Source organism: Cuculus canorus, chromosome 3 (assembly GCF_017976375.1).
Source record: "Cuculus canorus isolate bCucCan1 chromosome 3, bCucCan1.pri, whole genome shotgun sequence".
Classification (NCBI taxonomy): Eukaryota; Metazoa; Chordata; class Aves; order Cuculiformes; family Cuculidae; genus Cuculus; species Cuculus canorus.
Window position 1 is genome coordinate 47,410,048 of NC_071403.1, and position 23,550 is coordinate 47,433,597.

Here is a 23,550-nt window from a genome sequence, read left to right on the forward strand (position 1 = left end):
CTGGTCACATCGTTTCTGATACAAGCCAAGATGCCATTGGCCTTCTTGGCCACCTGGGCACACTGCTGGCTTATGTTCAGTCGGCTGTCAACCAACACCGCCAGGTCCTTCTCCTCTAGGCAGCTTTCTAGCCAGACTTCTCCTAGTCTGCAGCACTGCACAGGGTTGTTGTGTCCCAAGTGCAGGAGCCGGCATTTGGCCTTGTTAAACCTCATGCCATTGGCCTCAGCCCATATAATCATAGAATCACAGAATCACAGAATTGTAGAATCGTAGAATTGTAGAAAAATAGAATCATAGAATTGTAGAATCATAGAATGGTTTGGCTTGGAAGAGACCTTAAACATCAGCTAGTTCCCACCCCCCTGCCAATAGCATCCTGGCCTCTATCAGAAACAGCATCGTCAGCAGGATCAGGGAAGGGATTGTGCCTCTCTATTCAGCATTGGTGACACCACACTTCGAATACTGTGTTCAGTTTTGGGCCACTCACCACAACTACCTGAAAGAAGGTTGTAGAAAGGTGGGTGTTGGTCTCTTTGCCCAAGTGACAGGCAATAGGACAAGAGGGAATGGCTCAAGTTGGGCCAGGGGAGGTTCAGATTAGACATTAAGAAAATTTCTTCACCGCAAGGGTTCTCAGGCACCGGCACAGGCTGTCCAGGGAAGGGTTTGAGTCACCATTCCTGTAGGTATTTAAAAGATAGATTAAATGCTCAGGGATATGATTTAGCAGTGGACAGGAACGGTCAGACTCGATGATCTCAAAAGTCCTTTCCAACCAAACGATTCTATGGTTCTCTCCTGGAGGTGTTCCCGACAGGAAAGGGCTAAAGCCAGAGGGAGTTTTAAGGAGGGCATGCCTGCTCTCTAGGCACCGCGGTGTCAGCGGGGAACAGTCGCTGGAACTGTGCAAGGGTTTGCGCTCGGCAGCGCTGAGTACTGAGGAGGTTCGGCCGCAAGGTGTCACCGTCCCTCTGCCGCGCCTGTGCCCGCGGCTCGGGACTGGGAGGCTCCCGGTTAGAGTGGCAGTGCCTTCACCCGGGCTGCGCTGCCATGGGAGAGGCAGGAATCGGCTGAGGGAGTCGCAAAAGCCTGGCGGATGGTGTGCTGGTGGCTGAAGTATCATAGACACATAGAACGGTTTGGGGTGGAAGGGACCTTAAAGATCTTCCAGTTCCAGCCCCTCTGACGTGGGCAGGGAGACCTTCCACCAGATCAGGTTACTCAAAGCCCCATCCAACCTTGCCTTGAACACCTCCAGGGATGGGGCAGCCACAGCTTCCCTGGACAGTACTGGTGTCCTGAAAAGCAGCGCAAGCAGCTGCAGTTCTCATTTTGGGATTGGGAGTCGTGGGCAGGGTATTTTTGTTTGTTTCTTTTGGCTTGGTTTGGTTCTTTTACATCAGAAGTGGGGGATTTGAATACCATAAAGGCATTGTATGATGGGAAATAGGAGAGTGAGGTAGGTCCTCAGTACACACCATCCCATGTCCATAGTGAGCTGCCTTCAGAGGCACCCAGTTCTAGCTGTAATAAATCAATAAATCAACTCTTGACAGAACCTAGGGTCCAAAGTTTTCTTTAACACATGTGTGGTAAGGAATTGTTTGAGTCTGTTTGTTAAACAACCCTAGAAATCTATCTGGAATGGACTGGGCAGGGAGGCTGTGAAAGGAGAGCCTGAAGCCACCTGAGCGAGGATTCCTGAGGAGCTGCCTGTTACACACCCATTGCCCACAAATCTTGTGAAGCTGAAAGCATTGCTTTGCAGGTTAACTTTGTGAAGCTAGTCCCAGCCTGCTGTCTCACCTATTGGGTGAATTTCCATTCACCTAATATGTGCACTGATTGAATGGTAGAGATGCTTCTACTTACCTATGTGAAATACTGTGAACTCCTTAGTTACCGGTTTAGTGCAAAAGCATTACAAGTCTTCTGAGTCAGAGGTGAAGGTCCTGCTTTGCGGGCTAGTAGGCCTTTGTAAGTGACAAAGCCATGTCCAGGAAAAACATCTGTTCTTCTCTCTTGCCCCTTTTTCTGTTGTTTTTTTTTTTTTTTGGTTTGTTTTGTTTTGTTGGTTTTTTTTTCCCCCTAAAAGTACCCCATGAGTTCTGGAACATTTCATGTCATCAACAGACTGGCTGCAGCAGGAGCCAAACCCACATTGATTATAATCAGATGGCAAGGCTACCATTAGTACCCATACAGACACTCCAGATCTTACAGTCACAGTGGCTGTTACACATATTCTTTGGAGGATTGTCTGGGACATGCACTGATTTCACCACAGGAAGTACAACCTGGGGAGTGGGCCTGTCTGGTGAAGAATGAATCAGCTCCCATATGGCAGCTAAGAGAGGTCTTTTGAGGCACCTCCAGCTGACTTGAAAGCTGTGGATCAAGAGCTTTGTCTCCTTCCAGGTTTGCTGTGGGTGTGTTAAAATGCTTTGGAGCCACAAATGGACTGTTTTTTTTTTTTTTTATTTTAATGAGAACTTCCTGGCATTGTACCATGCCTTGTGGAATGCTCCTTGTCAGTGGGCTTTCTGGACGTGAAATGAGTTTATTCACAGCAAAGCAAGTGTGAAGGTGTCAGCATCTAGTAACAAAAGATGTATATCCACCATTTCATTCAGCACCTGAGATGCATTCTGTAACTACTGAATGACATCTTGAAACAAAATGCAGTGGGTCTACAGTGCTGAGACTAGGTTTTCCTGGGGCCCTAGCTTGAATGTTGCTAGCTGGGGAGACTCTGTGCATATGATGCTGAACAGACTAGTGTGTTTCCTCTATCTTAACTTTCTGCAGCATTGCAGTATTAAGAAAGGAAGGAGGTTGATGGAGCCATTTTGGATATAGACAATGCTTAATTATCAAGGAAGGACATGAAGGGCCATATTGCCTTCCCAGAGCATTGCCTTCCATCTGGAGAGGACCATGGCTGCTTTTAAAATTACAGGAATGCTTCCCTAATATAGTACTGTGTAATTACCTGAAATTTGGGTTAGATTTGGTTCTTCATAGTCCTGAGATGGAATTCTAAGCTGTGGTTCTTACCCCTCTGGGCCTGCAGATAAAGGGGTGGAGCTCCTAGTCTTGCAAGTAACTCTACTTGAGGCCAAAATGCTGTTGTCTTCAAGTACACATCACAAAATCACAGCAATCTAGGTTGAAGCAATCTGTGGAGGTCAAAGCAGGGACGAAGTCAAAGAAAAATCAGATGTGTCAGCGCCTTCTACTGCCAGGTTTTTAAAATCTCCAGTGATGGAGAGGCTTTGGGTAGCCCTGAAAATCCCAGAAAGCCTCATGCTGCTGCTAATCAATGCCCTGAGATGTCTGACAGACAGTGCAAACACTGAGAGCCATCAATGCGATTGCATAGATGAAAGAATCGCAGAGCCCAAATGAGGTGCTTGTGTACTATTTGCCCAAATGCTGTTGGAGAACAATTAATACAAATGCTACTTTTAATTTAATTAATTTTAATTTAAATTAATACAAAAACCTACTTTTAATTTGCTGCAGTGATGTGATCAAAGAGAATGAGCAATACTACACCAGTATTGTATCACTTGTGTCTGCCTGCCCACAGTTGGTGTCTTTGCTGCTCTTCATAGGCACTAGGTTCAATGCATTCATGATATACAGACACTGCCTACATACAGGTCTGGTCCTAATAGTGAGAAACTTAGTTTTGAAAAATATGTACCAGACTGAGAGTTTTGACAGATGAGAGATACAGAAGGTAAAACCAAAGACCCAAGCTAAACTTGCGTCACTGCGGTGACATCAATATTTTTTTAAGTAAGTTTGTTAATCTTGATAAGTAACTGAGAGTAGAAGAAAATCCAGATTGTGTCCCTCATGTCTTCAAACCAAAATAATCAAACTTCCTTTTCCCTGTAGCAGCATAGCTTCCTCTTGACCCTTTTGAGCTTGTAGGGTTGGGCAGGACTGGGAAATTCCGCTTTTGAAAGCTTTCATTTCTCCAACAGTAGTCGAAAACCCAGATTTTATTATTAATGATTTCCAGCCAAAATTAGCAATCTTGCTTCTCCCTACTTCTTCATGTCTGACTCTCAGCACCATTTTTCCCTAGGTTCCCTTCCTTCTGTGTCCCCCCCCTCCAGCTTTGTTTTTTCAGCATGACAAATTTGCTCTCGGGGCTTGCATTCTTGCCCTACACCACTCTGGGACTTCAGATTCAGAGACCAGAAAGAATTATGGAGGGGTGAGACAACACCTTAGAGGGTGGAGCTGTGTACGCTTGATTTTAAGCTACCATTCATTAAACTGCTTATTCAAAAATAAATTCTTGGTGATTTTCCTATTTAAGCTCAGGTAGACTGTGTGCTGCTAACCCCTCCCCATCCCTTTCTTATCTTCTCCTTCCTTGAAGGGTTCTCTTGGTTGACTTCCTTTTGGCCCAGGAAGCTCTGCCTTGTTTTCCATCTCCTTGTATTGCGAGGAGTTACTCAACTGCACTAAACTTGCAAAGTAGGAAACAAGACTGATATGCTTCTGTTGGCTCTTCACTGTAGCCTTGGTGTTTATCCACCTTGAAATAAATTGCCCTTCGTCACATCTCTGGGAGCCGGAGCAGTACCATCTGCACTTTAGTGGGGTTAAACTGCACAGTCCAAGAACTGCACTGGGCAAGAGGCATGTCAAAATAGCAGGCCGTGATGATAAATAACCTAACTACAAGTCCACAGTCTTTATTGCAAGACCATCCTCCCTGATCATCGGTGGAAAAGTGGTGACTGCTCTGCTCTTTCACACACCCAAAGACTTCTCAAATGCCATGTCTTCTGGTGTCTGTTGCTCATAAAATGGATGTGCATCTGCATATTGCATCATGTAATGCTATGTACTCCTTGGGGTGCAGCTGCCTGCAAAGTTCTTGAATGATACTGTGGTTACATTCTTACCTCGTGACCAGTTGTGCTAAAGAGAAGTGGTTGGTGAATCATAGTCAAAGCTGTCCAGCTGCACTTGCTGCGTGAAGTCACAGCTTTATGATGGGGAGGCAAAATTCACACCTAGAGGAGTGGGGGGAAAGGTGAGTGCAAAACCTCTTGCTTGGTGCACAGAGGAAGTATGCAGGGTTATGCCCATTATGTGATGAGGTTGAATTGCATGGACCAAGACTGTGCAGCAAGCACAAATCTCTAATCTTTATCGTAACAACATCTTCTCTGATCATCTCTCTTGGAATCTACTTGGATTTTATCTTAAAAACATTTTAGAAATGCAGTTTTATAATTTTTAGCTCAGCCTATGTGATACCGAAGGTGCAAGGTTTGAATGTGGACTGAAGCATCTGCCAAGAAAGTTGGCGGGAGGTTTATGTGTTGTAGGAAGGAAGCGTTTCAAGCAGCCGTTGGATCAGTTCTGCAAATAGCTGGTTGGCTAAAAAGCATGTTTTGTTTTGAAACAGTGAAACCCTCCACAGAAACCTTTATTGCCCAGTACAGGAAGCAGAGCTCAACAGGGTTAAACACTGTTTGGGATTTGCGAACCATTTGTTCAGACCTACATGCTGGCACCTCAGGTTAGAAACAGAAAATAATCTGTGGTTATTGCAGTAATAACCTACCCTTGCAGAAGAACATGAAGAATTTGGAATTGGCTTCATTCCATTCCATTCTTCAAAGTGAGATTTAAATTGGTATATTTATTGCAGCAAATGCAAACGACTGATTAAAAACAATAAAGGTGATGTATTAATTAGAAGAAAAAGGACTAGATAATTAGCATTTCTGAGTAACAGAGAGACATAAAAACCCAATTGTTCAGCCAGAATCCGTGGAAACTTGCACTTGGCTATGTATATGAGAGCTGTCCATATGAGGATTATATCACCTTTCCAGTAGTGCCTGCGCTTTTCCCATGGATTTTTCTCTATATTATTGCCAGACTTTTTTATTTTAAAAGCTGCTTCTTCTGATATTTAGCCTTCAGAAGTTTCTCTACAGTTTTCAATCTGTTCTGATGACACATGTGATAAGGACTGGCTGGTAACAAAATTCAGAGAAAAATGTAACCAGAGTGCCTAACCAAGCTGGGTTTCCTTTTCCTGTACTCAGAAACTGTCCTCGTGGAGACACGATAGCCCCAGCAACTGTTGTCTGGCTAATGCTAGTAGAGTAGCAACATGTTTTAATCACCTAAATTTTGTAGCTGCACGTGATCAGTTATGGATGTGAAATGCTTGTTGGGTTGGACAGTCAACTGAGCCAGCTGCAAAGAACTTGTTTAACTTCGTGTCTGAGTTTCCAGGTTAAAATGATGAATGAGTTTCTATGCTGCTTTCCATCTGAGACAAGCATATTCTGCCATGCAGAGAAAACAGATTTTCCCACCTGCTCCGTAGAGCTCTCAGCGTCCCATGAGTCTGCAGAGTGGTGGAGAAGCAGGCTTGCTGTCTTAAACAAGTCTTACTGGGCAAGTGAAATGACTTGTGCACCTGGTATCGAAGACGTGGTGTACATTGATCAGAAATGGAGAATTGCATGAATGACACTTGAAAACATCCTCTTTTCCCGAGAGAGGGAGTAAATTAACAGACTTAGAGGAAGAAAGATGTTATCGTCATGGATTTTTTTGGCAATGAGCCACTGGGTTTTTTTTCTCAGCCTTTTTTATTAAAGAGTTTCCTTTGTAGGAATCATGTGGGAAGAAGAGTTTCTGGACACATTCAGGTGGCAGAAAGATAAAATTCCTCACAAGCATATTCGCATCTTCCTGTAGGGAACCCTTGAGCTTGGAGGTCCTGGAAAGGAGGCACTGGAAATCATTAGTTCCTTGAGAACTCTTTTATCTACTGCAGGCTGTCATTCAGGATCCTGGACTGCCTACCTGTATTTGTTAAAAGCTCACCCCTGTGATAGCCCAGCGCAGTAATCTCTTGGCCTCACTATGGCAAAAATGTTGTTGCCTGGGCTGAGAGACTTACTTGGGTGCAACGGGAAGCTGAAATTTTCACTTGCATTGTATGGATGAGGAATGAGTCAGCTCAGGAATAAGCAACACTGGTGTGGTGCTCCAGCAAACCATCTGTTCCTCTCTGATGGATCAGCACCAAAACTAGAACAGGCAGTAGAAAAATAAGAACTACCATTGCTAGATTAAAAAGAATACAGATTTGTCTGCTGTGACACTTCTTCCTGTTGAAGTTGTACACATTTGATAGCAGCATTACAAGAGGGAACATTATGGTAAAAATTATCTGTGTGGAACTCCCTGCAATATGTAGCTAAGCTATGAGGCAGTCATTTTATCATTAAGTTTTAACATTACTATTAGCTTCTTAACATTAAATTATACATAGTCCAAGAAGGAATCCCAAATCCATCCATTTTAGCATTAGTGATACAGGAAAATACAGAGATCTATTTCTAACCAAAAGCCTGAAGAGATACCATCCCATTACAAAAGAAAATCCCAAGTTATTGGCTTTACTTTAGGTGTCAGAATTGTGGACCACAGTCACGTCCTACAGAGTAGTATTTCTATCCCTACAGAAACAGAGTTCTGGGTGACAAACAGGATGCTCTACCTTCCCTACTACTAGCTGTTGAACTCCAAGTGATGCTTGTCAGTGCAGGGCATGCAGTCTTGTCCTGCATTTACGTAGTGTCCAAAGAAGATTGCAAATCCTGTTTTATTGAACTAGATACTCTGTAAGAAATTCTGAAGACCCAAGTGCACCAAGAAAGGTAAATGTTTGTGTTGTAACAAAGTAAATGCCAAATACAAAGTGTGGGCAGTAACAGTCTAAGCTGCTAGTTAGTATAAAGTTGATAGAATTCCTTCCATTAATATTTTGCCATGGGTTTGTTCCAGCAAGCTCAGTGTTGCATCTTGTGCCTGGGGTATGCAGGTAGCAATTGTGGGAGGAAAATACAGAAGAAAGATCATGCAGATGAGTGGTTCTAGTCTGTTCTGTGACTATGTCCAGTGAAGAGCTTTCTTCTGCTAAGTTGTGGCAGATATTATAGAAGGTGTCTGTGCTAGTAACAATTCACCAGTGCATCATTGTTAAATGGACAACAATTGTTCTTGCTGAAGTGGAAGAGGTGGAAGAGAGCCCTACAGAGAAGGACTAGAGAGTCCTGGTGGATGAAAAGCTAGACATGAGCCAACAATGTGCACTCACAGCCCAGAAGGCCAGCTGTCTCTTGGGTTGCATCAAAAGGAAAGTGGCTGGCAGGTTGAGGAAGATGATTCTGTCCCTCTACTCTCTGATGACACCCCACCTGGCGTACTGCATTCAGTTCTGGAGCCCATAGCACAAGAAATACATGGACTTGTTGGACTGTGTCAAAAGGAGAGCCACAAAAATGATCAGAGGGATGGAACACCTCTCCTATGAGGAAAGGCTGAGAGAATTGGGGTTTTTCAACCTGGAGAAGAGAAAGCTCTGGGGAGATCTTACTGCACCCTTTCAATACTTAAAGGGGGCTTTTAAGAAAGATGGGGAGAGACATTTTAGTAGGACTTGTTGTGGTATGACAAGGAGTAATGGTTTTAAACTACAAGAGGGTAGTTTTAGACTAGAAATAAGGAAGACATTTTTTACAGTGAGGGTGGTAAAACACTGGAACAAGTTGCCTGGAGAGGTGGTAGATGCCTCATGCTTGGAAACATTCAAGGTCAGGTTGGACAGGACTCTGAGCAACCTGATCTAGCTGAAGTTTTCTTTGCTCACTGCAGAGGGTTTAGACTAGATGACCCTTCCAACCCAAACTATTCTGTGATTCTACAGGTGTGAAGGATGTGTCATCTCTATAGTGTTTGAGGTTCCCAGGAAGAGATGTCCTTCAGATAACAGCTTTGAGAGGAGGTCAGACAGGTGAGAAAGCTTCTTCCCCAAAACGCTGCATGTAGAGGCAGCAAAAATCAATGTACTGATTATGCCTTTTCTCAGAGAATGTAAGCAAATTACAAAAATATCCCTAACATCATAGATTGTGAATTGCATTGGTGAGACATGGGGAAACATGACTTGTTATTTTTGACTTGTTATTTTATCATAATTTAGATCCAAATCTCCTTCCAAAGTGAAATCTCATGAAGTCAAAGACTTCTGTCCTTGGAAGTTTCATCCTAGAGGCTTTCCATATTTACAGCTGTGAATTGAGGCCACCACTGAACTTCTTGAATTGTATATTTTCTCCTGTAGTTTGCAGAGATGTTTCCTTCTCTTATTCTCCGTAAGGCAGAGACTAAAACAAGGGGGGCATATGTATGTGACTGAGACTAGATGAATATTGGCAGGCCTTACGTCAATAACAACCAGTGCAGACACATTGGAAAAACGCAGAAGCATTGGAAGAGGAAAACCGAACTTGGCTATCTGAAAGAAGCAGATCTGGGAATGGAGAGTACAGAAGTGAAATTGGGACTTTGACAGTGAGTCCACAGGAATAGATTTGGTTTGGTTCAATTTAGAGTTAAATATCAAGATGAGGTGAGAAATGCAGGCTGTGAATGGGGAAGCAATGAAAATGAGGCAGAGATGGAAAGTCAGGAGTGGGGATGAAGAAGATCTGAGTCAGAGTTGTCTGTGGTGGAATGGAGCAGAAGGACCCAGTCTCAGGGGGTGGCAAGCAGGAGGCTTCCTTTGAAGGCTTAGATGGAGCCTAAAATCCCAAGTTTTACTGTTTCTCTGCTGTCAGTAAAAGTATGTGTTAGCTCCAGATTACCTACATTCAAGGTATCTGAATGTGGCATCTATGTGTGAGGTGGGAGTCTAAGCTCCCATCACAATCAGCGAAGATTTTGGGGAGGGATTCAGATGCCTAAATATCTACACCTGCATCCACTTTTGATGCCTTAGAAAATTCCTCAAGGTGCCCCAAGATACCCAAATGACTGTAAACACCTGCTTTCAGGCAGCTATATTCCACCTGCACTCAGCTCAGTCCCAGGAGTTCAGAGGGAGAGTCTAATGCCAATTGTGCAAAAGATGAGACAGGCTTACATAAATGTTTACATACAGATAACTAAATGTGGCTATGCAATCTGCACTTGAGTGCGAGTCCATATGTTTGTGAAACCTGCAGGTATGGTATTTCTCTCAGCCTTCACTAATGTTCAGCCATAGAGTTGATGAAAACATGCTTTTGCTGTAAGTTGCTCTCCTAATTCAAGTGGCAGAGAACAAGAGTTTGCAACTACCCAGTGCACAACTTGGAGAACAAAGGAAAGGAGCATGTTGCTCTACGAGGAACTCCTTTGTTCTTAGTTTGGCTCTTTCAAGTCCTAGAAATGCAGACATAGCCATATGTCCAAAGCCTGGGTGCCCTACTGGGCGACCCATGCCTAGAAACACCAGAATCAAAACATTCTTCTTTGATGCCCAACCTTGGTTCCTCCCCAGAACAGCATCCTGTGGGGAAGAACAGAGTGATTGAAAACAACAGCAGGATGCAAACACAAGGAACTGAATTCTGGCTGCAACTACAGCCTTAATTCCAGAGTTGCCTTACAAGGCAATGGCTTGGATCTTCTGCTTTAATATTGCCTTTTTTCCTTTTTTTCAGTCTTGCATAGCATGTGCTTTTAGAGTGTTTTCATGAAATTTGATTAGAAAATTGGATGTGTGAGCCAAGTGATGCGACACTGATGATGGAAACCAGGAGGCTTGATGTCATCATTCAGCTCTTGTGCCAAAACCCAGATCCAGCTGACCCGGCTGTAAGTGGATATTTCATCTTTCTGGCTAAGGAGCCCAATACGGCTTTGACAAAAGGACTTAGGTAATTCATTTCATGGATATAGCAGTTAGAGGGCCTTACTCTTTGGGGTCAGGTTAGTTGGGCTGGATACTTGAATGTGGTACGGTAGGATGGTAGCATGATGAAGCTGTTTTGAGAGCTGAACTGCTAAAGCAAAGCTGTCTGCTTTCTGTGTCATTCTAATCTTTTGGGGCCTCCTAAGTGCTTGTATAGAAGAGAAATCCCTTAGGTGAAGGGGCATGACATGAAAATAACACTGACTGAGCAGGTGAGTCTTAGGTGGTGGAGGAAGACTGAAGTTATTTGTCAATGAAGGAGTAAATCTCTTTGGGGATCTGTTCACACTCAGGTTTTGTTTAATCATGGTGTTTCCTGGACTTCTCTTAATTTTTCTCCATCTATTGAAGCACCTTACAAGAGATTCCAAATGGGCTTTCTTATCCAGTAACTGGAAGATTTAGGCTCATCTATATTGACTATTTAGAACCCAGGCAAGCTTTCCGAGTATGTGTCAGATCTGCCTTAGACCTTGGACCTAAAGAAGCTCTCCTCATCTTTGGTGAAGTGACCATGCTTATTCTCTGTCAGTTTTCTGGTGTGGTTATAGGACAGGAAATGAGTAGTTCCTCTTCTTGGGACCCTTAGCCTTGTCACAGTCCAAACGAATGAGACACTTACCAAAGACATTGTTTGAGTACATTTTGAAGATCATGTGTTCTGTCCTGTGGCTGCTGAGCCTTTCCACTGCATGTTGATCATTTCTTCACACATTCTGCCATGAGGGCAAGACACTTGTGTTTTTTACAAAAGAAAGCCATCATTCTTGTGACAGGAAAGAGGCAATGAGCACAAAGGAAAACACATGGAATTCCGTCTGAATGCAAGGAGACACTTTTTCACTGTGAGAGTGATCAAACATGGATACAGGTTGCCCAGAGATGTTCCAGAATCTCCATCTGTAGAGATAATTGAAAGCCGTCAAGACGTGGTCTTGGGCAACCTGCCCTAGCTGACCCTGCTTAAGCAGGGGGTGGACAGGAGGCTCTCAAGCTTCACCTATTTTGTGATTCTGTGACTCAGAAGCTACAGATTACAGAAAATGGCAAATGCCTTTTGCAGCTTGCAGCAGAGCCCTCTCATTCAGATTACTTGGAAGCAGAGTGCCACGCAATGCCTGAGGTGGCATTTTCTGTAGTTACAGCCTAACAATATCATCCTCACATAATTTCTCTTGTCAGGCCATGTACCCTCCTTCCCCTTTCTCCATGTCCTGCGTACACCTACACCTGGAAGACTACATACCTGAGATGTTGGTAAGCTATTTTCTACTCTGCTGCACTTCTGGAGCAGCATCACGCCTTTGCAGTTCTCTCTTCACCTCACTGATAAATTCTTGGCAGTTACTTGGCAGTGTAACTTGTTTTCCTGACAGAGAGGCATTTGTTCCCAAAATCTATCCTGCAGCCTCTTACAAAAATAGTAGTGATAGTACTGGTCAGTTACTTTCCTTTCTACTACTTAGATATGCCACATCATTCAAGCACCCCTGCAGTACTTGTAGAATAGTATAAAAGTAGGCAAAGTACGTGTAGGGCCTGGATAGATTAAAGACAGACAATGCACAGTTTAGCATTCATGCAGAAAAATGTTTTATTGTAGTGAAGTTACACAGGAAAAAACCAAAAGCCTCCCTGCTCTTGGTTCAAGGCTATGCTGAGCCATAAAAGAGGAGGTAAGTGCTAACCAAAACAAGTTCCTACATGTAAAAACACATTGCACTTCCAGTCATTTTTACAAAGTTATAAGGACACTGTCTGTGATTTTCTGGTTTGTATTTTTTTTTTAATTTATCTATTTATTTAAAATTAACTGCAGCTTTTACTATTTAAAGCTGGAATCCATAATGTTTCCTTACAGGATTTTTTTGTTGTTTGTTTGGGTTTTTTCCCCCTCATAAAAGCAGGCCTGAAGATACTCCTTCCTTCTGCTTAGCCTGTCCAGTTTATTTACACTAGAAGCACCTCAGGCCACAAGCTTTACTTGATGCATTCCCTTAATGACCTTGTAGGGGTTCAGTGGCTCTAAATCCAGGCTCAGTATACAACACTAATACTGCTTAGTAGTCAGATCAGTCTTATCATCAGCAAGCAGGAAAAGGGAATGGCAGCAGGTACAGGAGGCTTATGGAAAAGTGCTGAAGTGGCCTTGATGACAGAACAGCTCTTCCTCCCTTGGATGGAGTAACTGCCAGCCCACTTCTTAATGCAGAAGATCAGCAAAGTGTTGCCTCAGCCTTGCACACACACGTAACAAATGACATGGATTCTGTGACCATACAGAAAAGAAGAGGAAGGTGGGATTGGTTTTGGACCTGCCAACCTTTTCATTGTCCTTTCAGGGATACAAATACAACACTGTTTATGAATTACTAACTAATTTTCCCACACAACAGGTTATGTACAGCATATTCACTTGCATTTTTACATAATACTACACAGGTCTTCACCACCACCTCTTGTGGTGGAAGAATGTGATATGTCAAGTTGACAGACACTTCAGGAGAGCCTCAAGTTAAAAAATAGTTCATGCAGAGCTAGCTTATTCTTGGTGTCTTGAAAGTAAAATGTCTATTTCCACAATATTTACTTTGTACAGTGTGAGAAGGAGGGGTAGGCCTTTTAAACATAAGATTCCTTAGCATACTGAATCTGGTCTGCCTCAAAAACTGGCTGGCTGCACCTTCGAGCCACATACTCAAGTTTGTTCTTTTGACAGGATTCAGACATGGTTCTCAATCGGTAGACTCCTGGGGTCACGGGCAAACTCACACGGGAATTTATTCCAATGGTGATGCTGAGATTTTCAGTTTCCACATCAGAATCCTTCACTGCAGAAACTCTGCCACTAGGTAGATCCCTTAAAGCGACATATGCTGCATCCTGTGCACAGCTGCTGCATGGATGAGGTGGCAAAGTGTCCTGGTTTGACACCTTTGATCTCATACTTTGAACTGTGAGATTGTAGGAGGGAACTTGAGTGGCCAGGCAACTTTTAGTAGCCTCTTCATAAGAGGGTGGTCTTCCAGGATTCCTTTGGTCTACCTCTCTGAACACTTCATCAGCTGACCTGAAACGGGGCCTTTGCTGACACACCACAGGCAATGGTTTGTCATCATCAGGGCTGTTCTGGACAACTCTGCAGGAGAACAGATCTTCTTTCTTTGTGAAATTGTCTCTCTGAAAAAATGTGTTTTTACCAGGCCCCCAGCTCTGAGTTTTTATTAGTGTTTTCCTGTGGCTTGCAAAAGAGAATGACATGGAATGCTTTTTGATCTCTCTGCTAGGCATAATGCAGTCTTCAGTGGCCTTGGTGGAAAAGGACTGGGGCCTATTTAAAAAGGTTTTTTTGGGACTAGAGGGTGAAACTACTGGCGAGCTGGTGAAGACCGAGCCATCAGAGCTCTCCAGGGAGCAACTGGAGGATGTTTTGGGTAGAGAGTCAGTTGATAATCGTGAATGTAAGATTGCAAGACGTTTCTCCAATGCCTCCATCCCTAGCTGTTTCTGCTGAACTGGAAAGTTGTCCTCACTTTTGTTTAGCTTCTGTTTCCTTATCCTGCCTTCAAGGTGGTTCTGGAAGGACAGGTCTGGCTCTGAGTACCTCCTGTCCATTGTGCTGATGTCATTTCTGGAATTAGTCAGTGAAGGGGCAGATATGCCTTTTGCATATCTCTTGCTCACACTAGTGCTCCTCCCTTTGAGCTGCTCCATCTGGGATGTACAGGGGCTGGCTTCAGCTTCAGGATCTGGGCTGTCATAGGCAGAGTCATTCTGATGAGCAGCACATAGGTGTTCTGTGGGGAGAAAGCATCTGTTAGTTTTCACTGACCATCTGAGGATGAGAAGGAACTATATGGAAAGACTTCCAGTAGAAGAGCACTATAATGGTGTTTTGAACCCTCTGGAACTCTGTGTTTTGACAGATTTATTCCCATATCAAATTAAAGAATCTGGCCCAGCAGCCCCAGTCTTTGACATCCCCAGTCCATTCTCATACCTGTGGAGCTGTCTGTGTGCTCTAGTGACTCCTCAGTCAAGGCACAGACAGGCAAAGCGATGTCCTCCCCAAATATTTCTGAGCAGTTGTTTATGAGGAACTCCACCAATGCTGTCACCTGCACATAGAAAGCAGTTTATGTCAGTAAAAAGGGCTGAAAACATATTGACCGGTCTTTCCTTCCTGCTGTCTTTGTAAGAAGGGCAGCACAGCATGGTGGCTTCTGCCAAAATCGTATCTTAAGGTGAGAGAGTGAGTCCACTCTGAAAGATGAGGTCTGATTCTGCAAATTAACTGATGTGCCCGATACGGAAAAAAACACCATCAGCCACAGCTTCAGCTTTGCTGTCTAGAGGACCCACAGGTGGCAGTGCCCGCACAGTGCCCTTGCTCTCTATATGCAAAGGATTCAGGAGCTGTGATACGACGTATGGGGCTGCAGGGCAACTGCCACTTTTTCTCTCAGGAGATAAGATGAGGGGAAGCCTTGCCCATCACATTGCAGCCACCTGAGATGAGGGGCACACCCCTAATATTCAGGGCTACTGTTTTGTTAAGCTTTTGCAATTGCAATGAGATCCCTACGGACAGCTCTGAGCTGCCCCAATGAGGGTGACTGTTTGGCAAGTTCAACACACCTTGTCATTCATCTCCTTCTGCACTTCCAGTGGGAGCATGTTGTCCATCTCTGGGCTCAGCATATTTGGACCAACGCAGATGGCTAGATTGCTGGAGTCCATCCTGTTGGACTCAGCGTTTTGGCTGATGTGATGAAGCAGAGACAGCAAGTTCTTGAGCAAGATGAGATTCGGTCTAGGCAGTTTATCAGCCACCCTGCATGAACACAAACAAAATATGACATTATTTCAGGGTACAGCAGCCACTGCTTCTTTATTTCAGCAAGTCTCAATTAAACCCAGACAGATGACACAGTTTCTCCAGAGAGAGGCATGCGTGTGCTGTTTTTCACTGCTTAGCAGAAGTATCATTCAGAAATCCACAGCTGAGCATGTGGTTAACTGTAAGATCTTGAATTACAAGGTCTTGACTAAATGGCAAGCGCTACAGCAATCCATGTCCTTAAGTAGATGAGATGACATCAGGAGATGTCACTGGAGGCTTCCCGAAAGCGGATGAAAGCCTGTGGCTGTGCTGTGCAGCTTTCAAAGCACTCCCAGTCAGCCTCCGCATCTGCTCTTTCTGTAGAGAAAAACAAGGTGGTGTTCTCCACATGCCTGACTTCACCACCAGCAGATGTGAAACTCCCTCTTGGTGCCTGTCCCACAGCACAATGACTACATTAGTCGAGATACTGCATCCTCTGTCCCCTTCCTACGCTGGTCATTTTGTAGAGCAATCTCAGATACCTGTGCTGCTGTGACAGCCCCATAGACCAAACCCCACAGAGCAACAGCAAGCTGATATAAATGCCAGGTTTTTAAATGAGACTCTGCATTTCAAGAGGCATCACTGGCCTTTACCAGCCACTCCATCACACTAGGACTGGTTGCAAAACTTCCTCATTGCAAAACTTACTCTTTCAATTCTTCAATTTTTTCCTGCTTGCTTGGCTTCTCCAGAGCTTGTATCCACTTCTCATAGAGATCGGCTGAGAGGAGTTTTGAAGGAATATTTCGGAGGAAGTCCTGCAAGGGCAAGAGATTTCAGTGAGGCTTTGGACACTATCCCTGGAGCACAGAGGGAGCATCACCACGACATGGGCTCACTAGGAGGGAGGTTGGCTTGAGCTACCTGCTCTCAAATGTGATCATCAGCACTGGCAGAGCTGTGCAGTGCTCAAGAACATGCCAAGCACTCTTGCATTGGGGCAATAATAGGATCCAGCTCCTTACTGGTTTTCATCCATCCATTAATATCACTATTCCTACTTGGGTGGATGAAGTGATTTTTGCGTAGGCATGTAGGAAAAGAGCAGCACCATAAGAGCGACTGAAAATTGAGCGGAAAGGGAAAATGTCAAACTTTCCTAAGCCTGAAACACTTAGTCTAGCTTCGTGGTGGCTTTGTCTTGGAGTCCTATCTAGGTCAGCTCTAAGCATTGAAGTGGGCCTGTGCAGATGATTAATGCCCTCGTACTCATACAGGTCAGAGGAGCTCACCTTCAAGACCACTGCCAGCAGGTGCACAGATTTGCTTTTCAAATCAACATTCCCGCCTTTGTTAAGGTCCTCCTTCAACTCCTTTCGTGCTTTCTCATTGGCAGCTTTTCTGAATATCCCTTCAGTGGCAGGTCCTTTCACATACAATATAGCTAGGAGATCCTGTGGAGCAAAGAACCAGACAGAAGTGGGAGAACAATTACTAGGGTGAAGGAAGGTCCTTTAGCAAGTGAACATTTCTTTAGAAGCAGAAGAAAAATTGTCCTGAGGTACACTGCACTCTAATTAGGTCAGTATCTAGCTCTTGCTCCAAGTAGATCACATGGGCAATAACCTGATTTTCCCTCAGTCCACTCTCTTTCTGGACTGGTGAATTCTACTAACTTCAGCAGAGTCATCCCTGCTTCCTTCCAGAAGGGAAAAAGGGATAGCTGAAGCCTTGGTTCAAATCCCCTCCCTCCCAAGCCAAGCAAATATTGCTTAGAAGATACAAAAGCCTGTCTATTGGAAATGCCAGCTCGGTGGAAGAGCTGCCGCAAGACTGCATTTATCCAGAAGACAGTGGTTAGGTGTTTGTGAGTGGCAGTACATAGCTAAGCACTTCTTTTCAGGGAAATACAGAAATCCTTGGAAGTTTATGCTGCTGAAAGATTAATTTAAATTACTGTAATAGAATCTCAGATGTTTATACTATGGAGCAGATCTTCCTCTATTCCTGCTCTCAGGTTTCTCCACTGAAAGTTATTTCCAGTGAAAGTTGAGTGGGCTGGACAAAATCTGCAGACCTGACCCTTTCTACATCTGGGATGGGCCCTGAGCTTATCAGAAGCGTATGCAGAGGGAAACACCAAAATCACTCATCTCCTGGGTGCTGCAGCACAAGTACTGAGGATCCTGCATTGCACTGGAAGTCAGAGGTGTGATAACTGTATCCCCAGGCTTGCTTACCTGGACCGGTTGGGGCAGTGTGTCATCTTCCCCACAGATAATTGCCAGAGGCTGGCCAAACAGAGCAATTTTGGCACCCGATTCTAGTTGTCCTAGGGAATTCCTGTTAGTAGATCTTCGTCTCAGAGTAAACGACTGTGATAACATCTTTTTTTTCTTTGTTTCATCTGCTGCAAGCAAAGGAAAGTGAAAAAATCAATTATATTTTTAAACAGGGCACACTGTGCAGCCATTCATCTGTGTGCAGTGCAGAGATGTATGTTGAAACAACTCAAAATAAACAGGGAGAAACTGAAAGGCAACTAAGTGGTTACTAAGGAAACAGCCACCTAAACTGTAAAACTGTGACCATCCCTCTAAGGACACCACCTTTCCTGTTTTGAGGGTTGTTTTTTTTTACATTCTAGTCACCGTTTCTTCTTAGAGAGTGGGAACACACAAGTCACAGAAATAACAGCATTTATCAAGATCTTTGATATTGCAGTGGTTTCTCTGAGAACTACGAAAAACAGATATGTCACTTGGGCAGCTAGAAACAACAACAATCTTCACTATATGGTCTGACCATGCTGCAACCTGAAGGCAAGAGTGGAATTAGGGGCTCCTGCTTTTCAGCCTCTTTCAGCCTCTTCTTCTTTTAGAGGCTGAAAAGAAAACACATGGCTCTGGCTCTGCCAGCTTCAGAGACAGCTTTAGTGTCAGTGGTCCTGTTAGACCTAAAGCATGCACCATGCCCTTGCCAGCCAAGCAGAGGGAGGTAATACTTGTGCTAGAGGATGAGAGAATCATGGTAGTGCCTCATTGGCTTCAGGGTCAGAAATTGTTTAGCATAGATGTTTTCATCTGCATCTTAAAGGTGAAGGGATGCTAGGAATTTGGAGATGGTAGTTGTATTGGTATGAGGTGTGCCTTTTTTTTCCTTTCAGAAACAGTGAGAAAAAGATCCTTTTGCTAGAAAGTTTTCTAAAGGAGTTGCCTTCTGCACATTTCCTATAGAGGACTTGTCTTCTGCTCTAAAATCAGGTTGTTTTATGCAGGTTGAAGGTTCTGAGGACCTGTAGTTGTGCTTTAGTACAAGTCTTTGATAGGAAGGGATTAAAAGCTGTGAGAAAGTCACCTAACATTACAGTGTCATAGGAAATGTTTGCTTCTGACACTCCTGAAAAGTGGTCTGAGATGATGGTCTGCTCCAAAGCTGACCCTGCCCTCCTAGTGGTCTCCTCTGGGTTGTTTACAAGTGCTAAGGATTACATGGTGAGAAAAAAAACAAGTGCAGTTGCTGCTCCCAAGAGAATTTATTCGCTGTGGTGTGCAACCGCTATTAGCTGTACTTATTTGCAGTGCCACACCCCACTGGTGATGCTTAAGTGAGAAAGGAGCACATTTACTTCCCATCACTGCCAGGGGACACCGTGAAGTGTGGCTCAAAATTGCAGAGAACGGGGATACAAAACCTCTGGCACTCAGCACTGTCACCTCTTTAAAGGAGCGAGGTCATTTTTTAAGTAAGTGGCACTCCAGGGATTAAACCGTCTCCTGGACATGGCTAACGGCTGTGGATTGCTCTCAGGGAGGTGAAGTGGGAAGTTTCGTGTGGTTTTGCAGAAGCGCCAACTTGCAAGCATTACATAAGAAGGCAGTTCCTTAGTTTGTTTCTAAAACTCACCAGTTGAGTGACAAAGTCCGTCTTCAGTATCTGCTGGGAACAGTGGGGGGCATTTCTTGACATCAGCCTGCAAGAAATGTATTGGAGTTACAGAGCTGCCTCCAGCAGTGATGGCCACCAGTGATTTGCTGCAGCTCCTCAGAAATCTCTGGGAGTCTCCAGCGACAAAGCAAACCTAACACTTGCTAAAAAGGCACCTTGGTCCAGGAGCGATGCTGCCTCACTGCCCAATAGAGGGGTTTGTGGTAAACCCTGCAGCCAGCTGCCCCAGACCTGCCTGGCAAGCCACAACCCTGTGCTCTTTCAGGCTGCTCTTTTGACCCAGAGAAGCTACAGCTGGACACAGCCTGCCCTACTGTGTTCTCCCCTGGCACAGGAGATTTCCTCCCAAACTTCTCCAGGGAGTCTTGATGCCTTTGAAGTTTGTCAGATTCCTGAGCAAAGTTCCCCAGGAGCCCAGGGAATGCGCTGGCTGCTCACAGTGATTCCCAGCTCCTTCTGCACGGTGCTGGACCAAGTTGCCTTCAAAGGGCTTTGCCCACTCATAGCAGTAGTAGACAGTGGGCAGCTCCCATACTTTGCTGAGATACCTCACATCGGTACCACAAGGATCGGGGGAAATGTAGTGTCTGCTTACCTCTGACTGGCACTCAATCAGACTCTCCATGTTCCCAGCACTTAGTGTCTTTGACTGGGCAAGAAAACAAAGACACTTTGTGAGTAATTGAATGCTCTGGTTTAGAAATCAAAGCTTTTCAAAATCACTCTGTTGACAGAGCTGAAACAATAAAGATACTCACAGTATTACAGCTGCTTAACACTTTCATTAGGAGTTTGATTGGGGGAGCTCTGGACACTCTGCTTTCCTTCGGTCCTTTTGTTTGCCTGTTTATTGAACAGGGAATGGACAAAGAAAGAGCTTTGAAAAACTGCACCCTTCTTGTATTTCTCCCTTGCAAGCCAGTCTAGCATCTAACTATGATCTTGAACGAGTAAGATACCCCACACAAGCCAATTACAAAGCCCTTCTCTGGAAGGCACTCAGCTCCACGCAGATCTCTCTGCCTCCTGATTAAAACAACAACAAGAAAAAACCAAACTTTTCATTTTCAATCCTCGCACAAAATGAGCAAGTGGTAGCAGCTATGTGAGGTTGTTGTTAATCTGCAAACACAAGGCTAAAGCAACTCAGTCAGCTCTGCCCACAAGCTGCACTTAGCAGTGGGCACACCTCTACTATCTATATCTCTGTACAGCTGTGTCTGGAGCACTGCACAGACTTCAACCGTGACGCTACAAATTTAATCCTAGGGCATACTTACCCAAGGATTGAGTCCAGCCAGAGCTCCTTCACCTCCCGCAAACTGCAGAAGAGAGGAGAAACAGCATCACTTCCCACTGCTACTAATCCCTTGGACAGAGGCAGGTGACTAAACAGTTCTACCCCACATGTGCTGCCTTATATACAGAGAAGGGGCAGGTGGAAATTCACAGGAAGGAAGAAGCATCATGGGGCAGGGCTGAGACGCAATGAAGTTTCTGCCTTCCCCTTTCCTTTTAGAGGAGCTACTTTTTTTTTTTTTTCCTTATAGAAAAAAAAAAAAAAAAGAAGCCCTTGTAGCTGCTATCGGTGGAAAAGATGAGACACTTACCAGGTAAAGGTTCCATTTAGCATCACCAGTGTGAGGTGGGGTGTGCAGAGGGGACTGCAGTGTGGGCAGCTTATCCTTACTGTTAAAGGGCAGTGGGTACAGTTTGTTGTTTGACTGCTCAGAGACCTTAGATTTTGCAGTTTAAAGATGCAGATCAAGTTACACTAAGAACAGTTAAAAAATTGGGGGAGTGGAATACCCAAAATTCAGAGGAATGTTTTTGCCTATTTTTTTAAAAAGCTAGTGGCAACCGTTTACTGTCTGCAAGTAGATGTAGACACATGCTTGGCCAGTGCCAACTACTTCTTGAGAATCTAAGCATTTGACTGCTATAAAAGAAGTGATTTTATGAAATAATTTAGTAATATGTGACAAAAAGTCTTGCTTAAAATATGTCTTAGTAAGAATTATGTGTCCAAGTAATAAACTATAATTCAACAGAAGAGATCAAGAAATCCAGGAAAAATCTACCTATGCTCTCCCTGTACTTTTTCAGGCTCTGTTGCTGGCTTCCCCCCCCGCCTCCATCCTGGGTGCATCAGGAATGCAAGGACAACAGTACTCGCTCTACCAGGCCATTATGAAAATTCATCAGTTTGATGTTAAATGCATTATAATAGTTCTATTGATTCATTGAAAGAGGCAAATTACAACCCAATATTCTGAATACCAGTCTTTCAATCTAGTAAAAAAAAGGAGCTAAGGCAGAAAGTCAAAGGGTTTGGAATATTTCAATAGTGGATTTAGGTGGAAAATACACTTGTAAAACTGTTGTCTCTCTGCTGCTTCTTCTAGTGGATACTCTGCTTCACATGTGCGAGGGATGAGGCTGTGTCATAGCACAGCCCTTAACAGATGTATATTATGGCCCAAGGTGTAAATTCACTTTTGGTTACACAGGAGTGTCCAGAAGGGCAAAAGGAGAGCTGCCCTGCTTTTGTGAGGGAAGATGCTGTAGACGACCTTTCAAGTCCTCCTGAGGCCCATCATTTCTCATGGCACACATTTTTCCTACACCTGAGTTGGGGCAATCCCTGATTTCAATACAGGATGGGGGATGATGTGATTGAGAGCTGCCCTGCAGAGAAGGACTTGGGGGTGCTGGTTGGTGAAAAGCTTGACAAGAGCCAGCAATGTGAGCTCACAGCGCAGAGGGCCAAACGTGTCCTGGGTTGCATCAAAAGAAGCATGGCCAGCAGGGCAAGGGAGGTGATTCTGCCCCTCTATTCCTGTCTTGCAAGACCTCATCTGGAGTATTGTGTCCAGTTCTGGAATCCTCAGCGTAAGAAGGATATGGAACTGTTGGAACGGGTCTAGAGGAGGGCTACAAAGATGATCAGAGGGCTGGAACACCTCCCATATGAGGACAGGCTGAAAGAGTTGGAGAAAGTTCAGCCTGGAGAAGAGAAGGCTCTGACGAGATCTTACAGCAACCTTCCAGAACCTGAAGGGGCTACAAGGAAGCTGGAGAGGGACTGTTTACAAAGGCTTGTAGTGATAGGACTGGGGGCAATGGGTATAAACTGAAGAGGGGCAGATTTAGACTAGACATAAGGAAGAATTTCTTCACTGTGAGAGTGGTGAGACACTGGCACAGGTTGCCCAGGGAAGTTGTGGATGCCCCATCCCTGGAGGTCCGGCCGGGTTGGATGGGGCCTTGGGCAGCCTGATCTGGTGGGAGGTGTCCCTGCCCATGGCAGGGAGTTCAGACTAGATGATCTTTAAAGTCTCTTCCAACCCAAACTATTCTATGATTCTATGATTTCCGTGCTCTTGTAGAAACACCAGTTTGTAGATTTGTTTAGGGCTGAAATTTACAGGAATCTCAACCCATTACTCTGCAGCCCTATGTGTTTACCACAGGTCTTTTACTTACTGCTGAAACTGATTTTTTTGTTAATTAGCAGTCCCATGACATCTGTCATTTCTCTACTAAATTCCATTTGCCTATGTATTTTCTTACAGAAATATTGTTATCTTGCATCGTATTCTCCTGAGAATTTCTTCTGAGGCACCCTAACAGCTGTGGCACCCCTGCTGACAGTTCCAGCAGTATTCCTGGGACAAAGGGCATCTATTTTTCAGTACAACTGTTAAAAGTGTATCTAAACATATCTGTCTGTTAAGAATCTCAGAGGCTTAGAGGACCTATGCAATTCATTTCTGCCTCGTCCTCACGTCCAGCACTATATGCCAATATATTTCTGAGCTCAGCCTATTGCATAATTAAGACACAGGGTTTGAGCTGAAGAATGTGCGACTGGTGAATAAAATCGGAATTTAATAGGTGATGATTAGCTTGGCCAGAGACTTAGATTACAAACAGGGCACAGCTCTACATAGGGCATGATTTCAAT

At 44.3% G+C, this 23,550-nt stretch overlaps 1 protein-coding gene across 3 annotated transcripts; it reads right to left on the reverse strand.

Moving 5' to 3' along the window:
• Positions 1 to 12,398: 12,398 nt before the first annotated feature.
• TAGAP (T cell activation RhoGTPase activating protein) lies at positions 12,399 to 21,018 on the reverse strand. Of its 3 annotated transcripts, none has more exons than XM_054063337.1 (10): positions 20,864 to 21,018; positions 20,342 to 20,426; positions 20,179 to 20,232; positions 19,542 to 19,608; positions 17,876 to 18,042; positions 16,928 to 17,089; positions 16,344 to 16,453; positions 15,446 to 15,641; positions 14,808 to 14,925; positions 12,399 to 14,604 (listed from the first exon to the last, which is right to left on the reverse strand). In XM_054063337.1, exons 2-10 carry the CDS (start codon positions 20,366 to 20,368, stop codon positions 13,430 to 13,432), a joined length of 2,076 nt encoding a protein of 691 aa, XP_053919312.1. In that variant the 5' UTR covers positions 20,369 to 20,426; positions 20,864 to 21,018; the 3' UTR covers positions 12,399 to 13,429. The 3 variants fall into 3 exon arrangements, with proteins under 3 accessions (XP_053919312.1, XP_053919311.1, XP_009561702.1); XM_054063336.1 differs by having other exon boundaries at positions 17,876 to 18,045; XM_009563407.2 differs by lacking the exons at positions 12,399 to 14,604; positions 14,808 to 14,925 and having other exon boundaries at positions 15,437 to 15,641.
• Positions 21,019 to 23,550: the final 2,532 nt, after the last annotated feature.

Coding starts and splice junctions, on each gene's coding strand:
- TAGAP (XM_054063336.1), bottom strand. CDS start 20,368: ATGAAAGTGTTAAGCAGCTGTAATACT. Junction 20,233..20,341: donor TGTTAAGCAGCTGTAATACT/GTGAGTATCTTT, acceptor TTTCTTGCCCAG/TCAAAGACACTAAGTGCTGG. Junction 14,605..14,807: donor GCACACAGACAGCTCCACAG/GTATGAGAATGG, acceptor TTCTCCCCACAG/AACACCTATGTGCTGCTCAT.